General features: G+C 31.4%; 2 protein-coding genes across 2 annotated transcripts; both read right to left on the reverse strand.

The window, feature by feature from the left end:
- Positions 1-3,343: 3,343 nt before the first annotated feature.
- Positions 3,344-6,497, reverse strand: LOC149478403 (uncharacterized). The gene is made up of 5 exons (XM_089709616.1): positions 6,346-6,497; positions 5,855-5,957; positions 5,366-5,467; positions 4,910-5,062; positions 3,344-3,464 (listed from the first exon to the last, which is right to left on the reverse strand). The coding sequence occupies exons 1-5, from the start codon at positions 6,459-6,461 to the stop codon at positions 3,408-3,410; spliced, it is 531 nt and encodes a 176-aa protein (XP_089565742.1). The 5' UTR covers positions 6,462-6,497; the 3' UTR covers positions 3,344-3,407.
- Positions 6,498-9,176: 2,679 nt separating this feature from the next.
- On the reverse strand, positions 9,177-14,262 carry LOC149478404 (odorant receptor 4-like). The gene is made up of 7 exons (XM_089709620.1): positions 13,660-14,262; positions 13,103-13,198; positions 12,500-12,692; positions 11,937-12,039; positions 9,918-10,019; positions 9,392-9,544; positions 9,177-9,233 (listed from the first exon to the last, which is right to left on the reverse strand). Exons 1-7 carry the CDS (start codon positions 14,183-14,185, stop codon positions 9,177-9,179), a joined length of 1,230 nt encoding a protein of 409 aa, XP_089565746.1. The 5' UTR covers positions 14,186-14,262.
- Positions 14,263-14,630: the final 368 nt, after the last annotated feature.

A 14,630-nucleotide genomic window follows, 5' to 3' on the forward strand; every position in this document is an offset into this window, starting at 1 on the left:
TATAATTTTGTGGTAGTAGTTTTTCATTTATAATTAAATAAGCCTAACATACAATGAAAATATGATTTTAAATGTAAATAATATAAACATAATAAAAAGAATATTCACTACATTGATATGTTTTCCAAAACGAGTTTCAGTAGTACCACCCTTTCCAATTTTAAGAGCTACCAACGCCTTGATAAATTACATTATGGTATGACATCCTGACTGAATGGGGTCGAGACAAAAGTGAGTCGTAAAGAACGAATGAATGAGTTGTTTTATTCGGTCCCGTTAAGATTTTGCGATACTTTTAATCTTGGTTACGGACTGATGTTTTTAACGTATAATTTGCGAGTTGACAAATTTTGTAAGCATGTTTAGGTTGTGATAATTGAAGGAAGATTTTCCGCAATATTTGTTTTGTATACGTTTTATTTGAATGATTAAATTTTCTATTAAATTAGTGGTTTTGAATAAAAAAATAATGTTGTATTATGGTTGTGTTGCCTATGAGTAAATTAAGTGGTCGTTTAGGTAATAACAATGTTAGTTTGGAAAAATTGAGATTCTGTATCTCTATAGACGATTAACTATAGTTAAACGAAGATAACTTCGTCGTAACACTATTCAAGACCATCTATTAAGTCGTTATTGGTTATCATCTTTCAATAATTGTTATTCTATCAAATCTTATTTTAGTCAAATCGAATTTTATTTTTAATAAGATGTTAAACTTACCACTTTCCACCAAGACATTTAATTTCTCAATTTGTCCTTATGCCAAAATTATATCATAGGTAGGGACTTAACTAAAACTTGACTGATCGGTTGGCTTGGTTGGTAGTGACCCTGCCTTCCAAGCCAGGGGTCGTGGGTTCGATTCCCACCCAGGGCAAATATTTGTATGATGAACATAGATGTTTGGTCTGTGTCTGGATGTTAATTATCTATAAGTATTTATTTAAAATTACATATGTATGTTTATCAGCCACTTGGTTTCCATTACACAACCAAAGGTTAGTATATATGGGACCAGGTCGTGCCGAGTGTGAAAATTATTGTCCTGAAAAAAAAGTAGGTATCTCAAAAAATATTTCTTAACGATTACTCTCGTAGAATCCAAAATAAAATAGGACTACTTTTACCCAGCAAATCATGAAGATTTATCCCGAAGATTCCTGTAGCATTTGAGTATGGTGTCACATGTATAATTAATCGTTTTGTAGTGTATTCTCAACACGTTTTGTTTAACATTTGGTTGTGTAGCCTCTTCCTTCCTGTTACATAGAAAGCCTATTACTTTGTTCTAGCTTAGTCGAGTATTTTATTTGTCGGTATTATTTTTTAATCTTATTTTTCAAGAAAACAACACATAATAGTAACGTGTGATATGAAATTGGGCCGCCTAGTCGCATTTGAATATTTTCTTTATTTGTAGAGCCTACTCCGCAATTCAATAAATATTAATATTTATTAATTCGGCTATATTTATTGCTAAAAAAAACATTATGCCCTCACTAAAAAAAAATAAGTAAAAGACAATTTCAATAATAAATCCATAGATACTAATATTATAAATGCGAAAGTCTCTCTGTTACATTACGGTAAGTTTCCATGCCCAAAGTCCACGATCAAGGCTTGTATAAAGTATATTCCCTTTTGGATAATAAGAAATATACCGTAACACTTAATGAGGTAGATAATATAAACAAAAACACTCTTAGCAAGAAGTGCTTTAAATTGTGAGCTGGGTTTATCCGATAAAGATTTATTCGTAGCGGTAAAAAGTATTTACGGCACCATTAACACAAATGGAAGGAAGAGATGAGGAAATAATGATTATTTTGTTTTTATTTCGTATTATTTATCACTCGTTTGTTTCGTATACGTAGGATAATATTTGTGGAACACAACTTGTAACGTCTATATATATAAAACTGAAAGGTGACTGATATAGTGATCTATCAACGCAAATCCCAAACCACTGGACGTATCGGGCTGAAATTTGGCATGCAGGTAGATGTTGGGACGTAGGCATCCGCTAAGAAAGGATTTCTCGAAATTCTTCAAAGTCGTGGGCGGAAGCTAGTTAATAATAAAATAGTTCAGTACATACTAAACTAAATCCTGAATGACATTATACCTAGGTAACTATAATATTTATAGCCTACGTTTTTACCCTCGTATTCAAAGAACCCACGTAATTCTCATTCCCGTAGGATTGCCATGTCCATATTTCAGTTTTAAAGCTATGTCTATACTAAAATTTTATCCAAATCGGTTGAGTCGTGAAGAAGAAAGAGACAGAGTTACTTTCGAATTTAAAAAAAATTGTTGGGATAATATTATTGTGTCATTATTTAGTCATTACGTCTTTATTTTGTAAAAAAACCATCATGAAAGTTCAAAAGGAGATGAACTTCTATTCTGTTATTTTTAAGAATCATGCTCTAAGTATTGGATATATACTGTTTTTTATTAACACGTAGGTAACTCAAACAGAACAAATGTAATACATGAGTTCTACATGTATTCCTCTTTTCTTGGAATACTCGAGAACGGTTAGAGTTAAATTAGAAACTTCCCTATTCTAATCATTACATAATATAAAACAAAGTCGCTTTCTCTGTCCCTATATCCTTTTGCATGTTTAAATCTTTAAAACTACGCAACAGATTTTGATGCAGTTTTTTTTGTATTACTTTAATTAGATAGTGATTCTCGAGAATCTTATATATAAAAATGAATCGCAAAATGTGTTGGTAAGCGCATAACTCGAGAACGGCTGAACCGATTTCGATAATTCTTTTTTTATTATATTCCTTGAAGTACGAGGATGGTTTTTATGTAGAGAAAACGTAAATATGTACCTCGGGCGAAGCCGGGGCGGACCGCTAGTTCATAATAAATTCCTCATTTTTTAAATGTTTCGAACCAATCCTGTCGGAGATAGTTGCGCTAAAATGCCTTGCAGTGCTCTGGAGTACCTCTCAGCAGCTGTTCGTCTTTTTATAAAGCTCGGCTGGTTTCAAAGGAACGCGACACAAAAGATTCCAGCTTTCCAGAAGGCAAATTACAGAGATGTTAATGTTAAGAAACTTACCAGAAAGGTTTTACTGTTACCAAATTATTTAGTGGAATGAAAACATACAATGAGTCAATTATTGCGAAGCGTCATGTGTGAGGTTCGATAACTATGTGCTTAAGTTTAATTACAAACGAAAACATTAACGTGACGAGACGAATGATATAATTATCTAGAATTGTAGAAAATATATTATTGACAACTAGTACTGTTTAATTGGAATAAATAAAACAACTCATTCAAATCTACTATTTATTAGAAATTGAAACTAAAATAATAAAACGCAGAAATATCATAATCTGAATTTATCCAGATTATGCTCCCTATGCCTGTGTCCTTATGTCTCAATAACCGACATGACTAGTGTGAAGAATGACATTACTGTATTCATGAACTGAAAGAAAAAGGGTTATTTCATTAGGTACTACGATTTTGTTATATGTAAGTATAGATAATTTACGCGGTTTACTAGAAATACCTAAGTTAATAAGAAACTGAAAAGTTCTCAGGTATACTTCTAAGTTACTACAGAAGGCTCATGTAGCGGAAACAAACTTTATATAGACGTAAGTATAAAATATAATAATTCGTAAGTAAGTAGAAAAATACCCATATCTTCTGAACAATATTATTGTGATAGTATTTCAAACTCACAGTAATAAGTACATATTAATTTATATAATATTTTTACGTTGGTTGATAGGTGGTTCATATAAAAAACAAACTACTTGCAGACTTACAGATAATATATTGTTGTGGTATTTAGTTGAATAGCATTGAAATGCTTTGTATGTGAGACTTTTTTAAAGATGAGAAAAAACCCATTACGAGGCGGGATTCGAACCTACGTATTTCGCCTAATTTCTTAAATATTCTGTTACTTTAGCGATTGTTTGTATTTATTATAGCTTGAATGAACTCGCTATACATAGACCGGGAGATACTGACACAAAATTTCGAGTCATTTGTAACAGGATGGCGGTTCTACAGGGGTCTTAGTACGCAATGACAAAAAGAAAAATGATGGTGTGAACGCTGATACCGGTGGGTTAGTCGCGTGGGCGTTAGTCGAACTCGTCGGAAAAATAGCGAAAGTCAAACGATTTGTAACACAAAAATTTTAGAATTTACCGATAGCCCATAAAAAAGAAGTAGGCGGTAGTGTCATGCCATACTTTTCCGGTATGACTTACAGCCCGCCATACCGACGCGAATGTGTTGATTTAAAAAAAAACAATTATTCAACCATTTGTACCAAGCTAACTTTTGCACAGGTAACCATCGTCGTGCAGCCATTTACGAAAATCACCATATCATACTTTTCGGACGATTCCAAATGGTCGCCATACCGCCGATGATCTGCAAAATTTTTTTATTTCGCCTATCTTTTTGTACCAGTATTGCATTTGGCTTTTTGGAGAGTATTTGATAAAATGTGACCATTAATATATTTGCCATACTTCTAGTAGGGGGAAAAAGTGCTGTCATACTTAAAAAATCAATTTATTATTAATTTATATAAGTGAAGATTTCCAACACCTAGATCTTTGAAATTTTGTATTTATATTCGTTGATCCTCAAACTTACAGGAAAAATAAGTGCCATACTGTTACAAATCGTTTGACTTTCGCTATTTTCCGATGAGTTCGACTAACGCCCACGCGACTAAGCCGCCGGTACCAGCGTTCACACCATCATTTTTCTTTTTGTCATTGCGTACTAAGAACCCTGTAGAACCGCCATCCTGTTACAAATGACTCGAAATTTTGTGTCAGTATCTCCCGGTCTAACAATTATTATTAATAAAACTTTCTACGTAAATGATAGTATAAAATTTACCCATGTGAAAGTTGGTAGGTACAAAGGAATCGATCCAAAAATATATATCGGCATGCGCTGGCTGAGAGCGATATTGAAAATTAGCACGTTGACTTTATGTTTCTTGTCGTAAATATACCATTTCTCCATTACCGCTACTTCCAATTTTTCACACTGAAATAAAAAGTGTAGTTTATTTTGTTTGTATTTTCTTAGTGGTTTTATAATGTTCATAATAAGTGAAAACTGATCACTTGACTGAAATTAATTGACTTAAATTTGAATAATTCTGGCATTAATATAAACTCGACATCATCGAATGATCAAGAATGTCGATCTTAGGCTACGCAAAGCAAAAAATGTAGGTTTAAGTATCGACACACCATCCTTATTATTTATTTCCTAATTTCTAAAATATTTCAATATCTTAATTGTTCTCTACTTAAGTAAAATAAAATTTATGTGAAAATCCTTTACCTGGTTCTCAAGCTGTTGTCCTAAGAAGGAAAATAAGAAAATAATGACGATAAAGCAAAGTGCGTGGAGACAATATTTCACGGCATCTAAAGTAAAGCCGTGCTGTGGAAATAGAAGATTATTAATAAATATTTACTAATATAAGTTTAGTTTATTTGTTAACGATTATTTGCAGAACGTGAAAATAATCCTTAAGAGGATATTATTCGTCAAAGTTAATTATTGTCTAGTTAATTTATGTTATAATTTAATAAAAATATTAATTTTCACGGTAAGATCATTCGAATTAAACATCTAAGAGTGGGGCTATATGTTTCTTCTATTCTGACGAACTGAGGTCAAACGCTGGCTTTTTTTTCAAAAATGAAGGAGAATGAAGGTGTATGAACCTGGGGAACAGGTATAACTATTAAATATCTATTCTACCAAGCTATCAATAGATTTTTCAATTCCATACCATTCTAATATCAGTTAAAATGATTCACTTACCGAAACTGCAATTTTAACAGTACACACGCACACGATCATTATAGCGACGAGGATCAAAGCCAAATAGAATGGCTGGCAAATTACGTTAAGCCGATTGGAGAATCTGCTCAATGGAAACCCAAATTATTGCATTTTATTCGAGAGACAAATAGTATTTTTGTTAGTGATTGGATCTTTGTAAAATATGAATGATTTTTTATACTGTGTCAGCAAATCTCTCATTGCATTGGGTTGAAAATTGGCACGTATATATACTTATATTATATTAGGTTGATTACAATACTATTTATATTCATTTGTGAAATTAAGCTGGTGTCTAGCTAGCTGAAAATGCTAGACGTAGGTAGCTTTATCTTCCGTTTTCTTTTAAATGGGATTATATCCCAAAGACTAGGAATATTCAACGGATTTAAAGTCACGTGTTCTAGACGTAAATTGAAAATATATTTTTCATGCGCTATAATATTATAATATGAAAAATAAGTTCTTACCGTTTTGTCTTTACAAAATGATCAACACATTGCGATAACACCAAGGAACACGCGTCTTGCCACCTCTCGTCTCTATGCTCAGTAATCTCTACCATCATATCATCTAAATACGTCATAGTGAATGTTATTACTTCCAATTGTCGAATGATTTGGTAAACTAACAGCGAAATAGTTGATTTTAAACTGCATAAAGCTGAAATTTGCTTGTAATGAGTCAATGTTATAATGGTATAGTATTTCCTAGAATTGATAGTTTGTGGGGTTGTCAGTGACTACTGAAGTCGAAATTAGATACGAAATATAGCATGATATAACCATCTTACCATTAATATAAATTAAACTGCTTAGATAGATTAAATTACTTACATGTTTAGACTAGTTATGTTGGTACTTTATTGTGCTTGTGTTAGCCTACTTATTCATAAATATAATTTCATTGAATAACAGCATTGAATAGCGTTCTCACTTTAAAGTATTCTTACTCAGAATCCAATGGGCATTATTAATAACATATTATAACATACAGGAATGAAGCCAAAAAAGCGAATAACTAGAAAATATTGTACTTATACTATTTCTGAATAAAGTATTTTATTAATGTTATTAATGTTAATACATACCAACACCACAAAGGTAACCCTCATAAGCGTTTACAATGAACGTAGCCATATAGACAGCATAGTTATCCAAACTCCAAGGAAACCACATATCAAATGCTGAAAAATCCATCCGATTACGTAATTTTTTAGCTGTAGATAGGGTTCAGTTTTGCATATAGTTTTACAGGAATGTTACTGGAGAAAAACTCTGCGTATTTAGAATAGTTCAAAGAAATATGACGATAATTACTATATTTTATGAACGAGTATCATTATAGCACTGAATATACAGCTTTGAACTGTTACTAATTTGTATGTACATTAAAATATTGTATTAATTATTATTAATACAGCATACATTATTACAAATGGGTTGTAGTTTTAAAGTCTAAGTGTATTTCTGAATGGTTCTTAAATAAACAAATATTAAAAGAAGTAATAGTTAAAATAAAAGCAACCTACGAATCAAACGCATCGAATCATCCTGTCTAACACACATCAAATAAATCGGTCCACAGATATATAAAGTGCAGCACAACCAGGCACACCCTATATATATTTGCACGAATATTCCCGCATACTTCGCCATCCTCACTTGCGAATCCATTACAAGACTCTTCAGTTCATATAACTTTCCGCTTGTCAAGTCCAGGCCCAATACATATTGTACCAAAGGCAGGTCTAAGGTGCGATCGTTGTATGCCATCTCATCGACGAAGCCTTGCAAGTCTTTCTTGAAGAAGAAGCATACGAATAAAGAAGTGAACATGACAAAACCGGTAAATAGGATACAAGCCCCCTGTATACAAAGGAGTAGGTTGGATAAATTTGTTAGTACAAAAATAAGGGCAAAAACAAATGTCTGAAAACCAAGGATGACGTTCAGGATCTGGAACATGAGCCAACTCTTAGAATTCCATTTATCTTTATCGTAGATTGTTATTCCGCCTATGGAGAGGATGAAATCGAATATTTTGAATGTCCTTTCCATGATTGCAAGTGTTTGAAACGAGCATGGGAATGCAAAATATCAATCGGTAGAGACGTCATATATTTTTTGCAGCACAGTGCTGCACAAAATGAAATATTTGTTTCGAATATACGATATTTATTTATAATTAAATAAATACGTTACCAATATTTAAACAATAATAGAGAGATAACGACATAACACTTATTGATAAATAACTGAAACATTAAGAATTATTAGAAAATTATACATGAACATTTTGAATTGCTTTTTAATGGATCTCATGTTTTTGAATAATCTCAAAGTATTTCCTACTTCTCTATTGAATCGTACCTGTCATAATAATTATTAAAGATATAGAAAAATACAATAAAATAACCAAAGAACGTATATTTTATTATAATTGCAGTACTACTTGACTGACACCTCTTTGATATTTTCCAGCACTCGTTTTTATTTTAATTAAGGGTAACAATACATTCTTATTGATTTGAAGTACCTATATTAAAACCTATCTATATATTTAAAGAAAACCGTTAATTTTATTCGTGATATATTAGTATTTAAAAGAAGATAATTTATGTAGAGATAACAATTCACGGATGGAACAAAAAGTAATCAAGTGACAAAAAAGATTAACTTTAGGTAAGTATTTTTATCATAACATCAAAAGCGTTACAACTAACGAACATTCTATACCTACTACAAAATGCACAACATTAAGAAGTACTTCAAAATACACATTTTAACCCAAATATTTAATACTCTATATGAACAAGCTTGTACAATAGGTTGGTATGAATAGCGTCGAAAATTAATTCCTTCGAAGCCCTAAATTTCGTACACATTAACCACAAACAAATCTAAGCTTAAAGCAAACTGCAGTTTGTAGTACGAATTCCGTAACATTCGCTTTTGATATTTGTTTAATAATTTTAGTTGCACATTTGAATTTAAATATTATTCGTTAAGTTAAAAGAGGTTTTATTGTGAAAATTGTATTTATTTTTTTGTTATCTTTTCTAATTGTAATGTGTAGGTTTATGTTGGCTGACAAAATATTATTTAGTAGCTTGTTTAGTAGTCATTAGTGAGGATTCGTATTGTTAATAAGAACATTTAACGATATATAATATTTTAGCGCCATTTTCTGCCATCAACGAAAATACTTATGGGTGTTTATGTGATAAGGATTGCAATAAAGTGATTTCATCTATTCATGTTATTTATTTCATTCTATTTATAACTAAAAAATAATTCTTCTATGTTTCCAACACCGACATCATCAGAGTGAAGAATGACATTCCAGTTTTAATGAACTGAAAAAGAAAAAACATTGAATATTAGTATTATTTGCGTAGTTACTTTAAAATGAAAGTTCACTAACTTTGAAGATATATTTCAGAGAAAACTTTGCATTCCTCAAAAGCTTGATATATTAGACTATTTATTATGAAGTTTAATCATTGATAAATACCCAAGTAAATGTTGGCAAAGATAGTGGGATAGATCCGAAAATATGGATTGGCATCCTTTGGCTGAGAGCTATTTTGAAAATTAATACGTTATGCTTGTGCTCTTTGTTGTAGATATACCACTTCTCTGTGACTGCTGCATCTAGTTTCTCACACTGTAATTAAAACTTAGTTATTAAAATTTGTTAATAATACGTATAAATATTTATTTTCACTGTAAAATAAATTTGCACAAGTATTGTGATTAAAATAATTATGGCGTTTATTGTTTCACTAGCCAAGTCACAATCTACCCACATACAAAATTTAAACCAAATAGATGAGAGAGTGTTTTGTATTATAGATAAATAAACATATAAATGAAATTACTTACTAATGCATTTATGAACAAAATTTTCAAAAATAATGGTTCAGAAATTTTTGTACGATTATCAAAACTACAAGCATATTATAGGCAATAACATATTATATAAAATTCAACAAATAAGGTGCTTAGTATTTCTTTCTTTGATTGCTAAAATATCATACCTGATTTTCCACTTGCTGACCGAGGAAGCAGAACATAAAAACAACAAGAATAAAACACAATTCGTGTACATAATACTTCATTGTATCCAGCGTAAACTTATTCTGAAACAAAGTTAATTTCATTATGATAATATACGTTTAATTAGTGTTTTTCGTACATTGATGAAAAATAAATATTTTATAATTATTTTACGTTATTAATTTTTCATCAAATTTCAGCCAAATATTGCATGAAAATGAGGGTATATTGAGTACTTAAGTTCGGTATGATTCGCTAAATCGTTAACAGAATGTTGCGGTAAATGTTTGATGCAAGAGAGTGAATTACGAATGCGTGCATTCAATTAAGGCACTATTAAAATGTAAACTACATAATATATACTTTTGATAGTATTTTTTGTTGATTTTACTTGAGTTCTATACCTACGTTAACCAGGTTTAAAACATTGTAAATACACTAGCTGTTCTGCGTGGTTTCACTCACCGACGAAAAATAAATGATTTAGCTCATTTGTCATTCTAAGGTATAACTTATATTACTGTTAAGTTTCATCCAAATCGATCAAGTACTATTTCCGTGAAAGAGTAACAAACATACTATCGCATTTACCTATAACATTAGTAGGATTTTATTGATTAGGTATATTGAAACTGATGTTTTGAGGAAATGCAAATTATTTTTATTTCATTGAATTTATTAGAAAATTGATTTGAAGCAAAAGCAATTCATCTTTAAACATCCACAGCTGCTAAAATAATGTCATTAATAATAAAATAAGATATAAAGTTGGGCTTCAAAGGAATTGATTAAAATGTATAACCGAGGAAATTCTTACAAAATTTGAATCAGAAGGTCCTTTAATTTCAATTCTTTTAATTTAATCACCGCAATATTAATTAGTAGGTATCGCAAAAATAAAATTATATTTTATTCAGGAGTTCAAGCAGGGAATTTGATAAGAATAATCAAATGTATCCACCCAAAAATATAATAGATCACTAAACATCCTACTACTATAATAGAGGCGAAAGTTTGTATGGATGTATGGATGTTTGTTACTCTTTCACGTAAAAACTACTGAACCGATTACAATGAAATTTAGCACACATATAGAGGGTAACTTGGATTAACACATAGGATAGGTTTTATCCCGGAAATCCCACGGGAACGGGAACTATGCGGGTTTTCCTTTGAAAACGCGGGCGAAGCCGCGGGTGGAAATCTAGTCAACAATAAATATGAAACATCTTATAACTTTCCTCCGTACAAGATATGATACGAATAAAATTACGCACAACTAACAAACACTACCTGAATCATCTTCAAACATTTTTCTCGAACCGAAAACGCATACGCTATCCCCTAATTATCTATCAGATAAAACAGTTGGGAATTACAGCACGTAGATACAATAATTGTGGTACGAGGGTTCGGAAGCTGGTGATCTAATTTAGTTAGTTAGTGTGGACTCATCTGGCGTATAGTCTGATTGGTACAAATCAGGTGCGTTTTGGAGTGACTGGTAAAGCGTGGGTTTTGGAATGTGTGGTATTGTATTCGCTTACAAGTGATTGGACGCGACTCTACTAATATTATAAACGTGAAAGTTTCTAAGAATGTTAGTTACTCTTCACTTGGTGCAGAAATTATTATAGTCCATAATTTTATAGGCTTATGGATGTTAACCGGATAGATAAGATAAGATACTAATGTCGTCGCGTTGTCAGACTACCTACGTTATTTTGCAAACGTGCCTGCTCCCTGGTATTATAAAAAATATGAATGCACCTTGAGGTGACATGTTTGATGATGTTGATTGTGCTTTATACCATGAGAGTTAACAATGAAATATGATGCACATTATTGATCGACGTAAGGATTGAAATAACTTATTTTAAAAGTTTATAGTGATAGAACTTTATCATAAAAATTGTATCTGCTGTGACACAACTTCCTTTAGCATTCACCCATTCAACACTTACATTTACAACATATTTATTCATATCAAAAAGACTTACCGAAACTGCAATCTTCACAGAGCAAACGCATACAAGCATTATAGCGACGAGGATTAAAGCCAAATAGAACGGTCGGCAAATCACATTAAGCCGATTGGAGAATCTGTTCAAACGGACATCTTGTAACTAATATGTGTACGATATTTTGCTGACCCTACACTTATATTGGAGATAAATTGTGTTTACTGTTGGAATGGCTTCAAATGGTTTGTGTACACACATTTTAGTTATATTTACACAAACTAAAACAATTTTGTTGGTAAGTTTTACAAGTGTTTATAGTTATTTAGATTCTACGAAAAGGAAAAAATACTCATTCTTACTTATTTTAAACAAGGAAGAGATTTATTGAGCTATCATAAAATTATATCCCCCTGAGAATTTCACTGATTTTTTACGATATTTTTTTTTAATTCGAAAGAGGGTAAATAAATTATTATTAATATACAATATTCATTGTTACTTGACCAAAATAATCCAAGAATATCTTCAAAATAATATCATCACAAAAGAAGTTTTATCCATGCAATACAAAATCTAGACTTTTCTAAAGAAATTCATACCTTTTAGTCCTGACATAGTGTTTAACACATTGTGAGAAGACGGAACTGCACCCAGACTGCCACCTTTCGTTCCTTTGTTTAACAATATCCAGCATAATTTCATCCAAGTTTGTTAGAACAAAGGTTATGATTTGAAGTTGTCGAATTATTTGCCAAACAAGTATTATTATCATTGATTGGAAACCGGGGTAAGCTGCAATTTTTAATTTATTAGTACTTATCTTTATTTATTTTTATATTAGATGAGCCTTGTTGACGTCCACGTTTTTCACATAAGATTTAAAATAAGGCCTTTAAAATATTCAATATACCGATTTATTTATTAGGATTTATAAATATAGGGGTGTGTGTTGTCACGTCTGTGATTATGTTACTTGGTTTGAGGGTAATTCAAAAATGTTTCATGTTAGACTACCCTCTTTTATAATACGATAATTGGAATGATACTTAAAATTTTGTCTAAATTATTAAGTTTAATGCTGCTGCTAATAATTAACTATGTTAATTATTGAAAAGTAAAATCAATTTTTTTATTTATTTTACTTAATAAAATCAATAAAAAAAATATATAACTGTTAAAAGATGAATTCAAAATATACATACCAATACAACACAAATACCCGGCATATGCGTGAAATGTAAACGATGCTACATACACGCCAAAATTTTCTAGACTCCAAGGAAACCACATATCGAAAGCTGAAACAGTAATCCATTAGTAAACTGCGATTTTACTTTGGTACCTTTGGTCATACTTTATCCAGCGGGCATGTTTTGTGGACCATCAGCTTTTTAGGGATAATTTGATATACTAAAAGTGTTCAGAAGAATTTAGAGATCTTGGAGTTTTATTGTTCAACAATTAGGAAATCGACTGAGTATATTCTTATAATGAATAATAACTAAAATTCTTTTGTGTTTCTTATATCGTAGTTTAGATACGTTACCTAATAGTATTGGGAGTAATAATTTGATTTTTTGTTGGATATACACAACCGTTTGAAAATTATTTTACTTGTAGGTATAAAAATTCATTATTTTGAGTGCTAAAAGCCATTAGCCAGGGTTGGTATATGCTAAATTATGATACATGTGTTCACTGTACAATGTACATTATTATACAGTAGCAGTAAAACAATTTCATCGTTAAAAAATCTCACCTAACAATCTTAAAGAGTCATCCTCCCTTACATACATTCCATAAATCGGGCCACACAGATACAACGTTGCACACAACCATACACTGGCGACATACGTCTTCAGCAACATACGTGTCAGCTTAAATATCTTTTCCTGTGTATTCATCACGAGACACTTTAACTCGAAACACTTCCCTGTCCCTTGACTCGCCATAACATATTCCACTAGCGGCATATCTAAAGCGCGATCTTGAAAGGCCATCTCACCAACAAAACCCTCGAAGTCCTTCTTGAATATCAAACAAATGCCCAAAGATATAAACATTATAACGCCTGTAGTCCATATACATGCGCCTTGAATGCAGAGAAGGAGATCGGACATGTTAAATACAACGAAAGCGGAGGTAAAAATAAAGGTAAGAAGAGCTAGAAAGAAGTTGAGACTCTGGTATATCAGCCACCGCTTGGAATTCCACTTGCTCTTAGCGAAAATGGAAATTCCAGCGAAGCGCAGGATCCGATCGAAGGCTCGGAAAGTTTCATCCATGTCGGGAACTGTTAAGAAGTGATTTATTGGAGTAATACGAATTTTTACGTTTGTTTCGAGTACATGTGAGTGGAGAATTAAGATTGTCTAGACTTATCTACAATTTACCCTGCATTTTACTTTATTAGAAATGTTGTTTTAAGTGTTATATTTTTCATAAATATGAATTAAGGCATATTTTATTGCTTACCTTTATCTGCTGTTTGCATAAGGCATTTTAATTTTCATAAATATATAGTCATAATATTATGCAAAAAAATTTTGCTCACTCAGTATCAATCACAGTTCGTTTCTATGGTTGAATGGTCAGCCCTTTCATTATTTTATTGCATATTTTTTACTAAGTATTTTGTTTATTTCATAATAATTTTTGGAACAACTTAAGTGCAAAACTAACACATACCTATTACCTACCACTATATTTAAATGAGTTTTATGTGGATTA

Source organism: Colias philodice, chromosome 22 (genome assembly GCF_061535455.1).
Source record: "Colias philodice isolate Cphi_HAF_F1 chromosome 22, ilColPhil1 Martin Lab GWU primary, whole genome shotgun sequence".
Taxonomy (NCBI): domain Eukaryota; kingdom Metazoa; phylum Arthropoda; class Insecta; order Lepidoptera; family Pieridae; genus Colias; species Colias philodice.

What these genes read in the sequence shown, in the direction of transcription:
- LOC149478403 (XM_089709616.1), bottom strand. Translation starts at nt 6,461, where the DNA reads ATGACGTATTTAGATGATATGATGGTAGAGATTACTGAGCATAGAGAC. An exon ending in CATTTTGTAAAGACAAAACG is followed by an intron (nt 5,958 to 6,345) that starts GTAAGAACTTAT and finishes TCCATTGAGCAG; the next exon opens with ATTCTCCAATCGGCTTAACG. An exon ending in GACAACAGCTTGAGAACCAG is followed by an intron (nt 5,063 to 5,365) that starts GTAAAGGATTTT and finishes TTTTTATTTCAG; the next exon opens with TGTGAAAAATTGGAAGTAGC.
- LOC149478404 (XM_089709620.1), bottom strand. Translation starts at nt 14,185, where the DNA reads ATGGATGAAACTTTCCGAGCCTTCGATCGGATCCTGCGCTTCGCTGGA. An exon ending in CTGTGAAGATTGCAGTTTCG is followed by an intron (nt 10,020 to 11,936) that starts GTAAGTCTTTTT and finishes ACTTTGTTTCAG; the next exon opens with AATAAGTTTACGCTGGATAC. An exon ending in GTCAGCAAGTGGAAAATCAG is followed by an intron (nt 9,545 to 9,917) that starts GTATGATATTTT and finishes TTTTAATTACAG; the next exon opens with TGTGAGAAACTAGATGCAGC.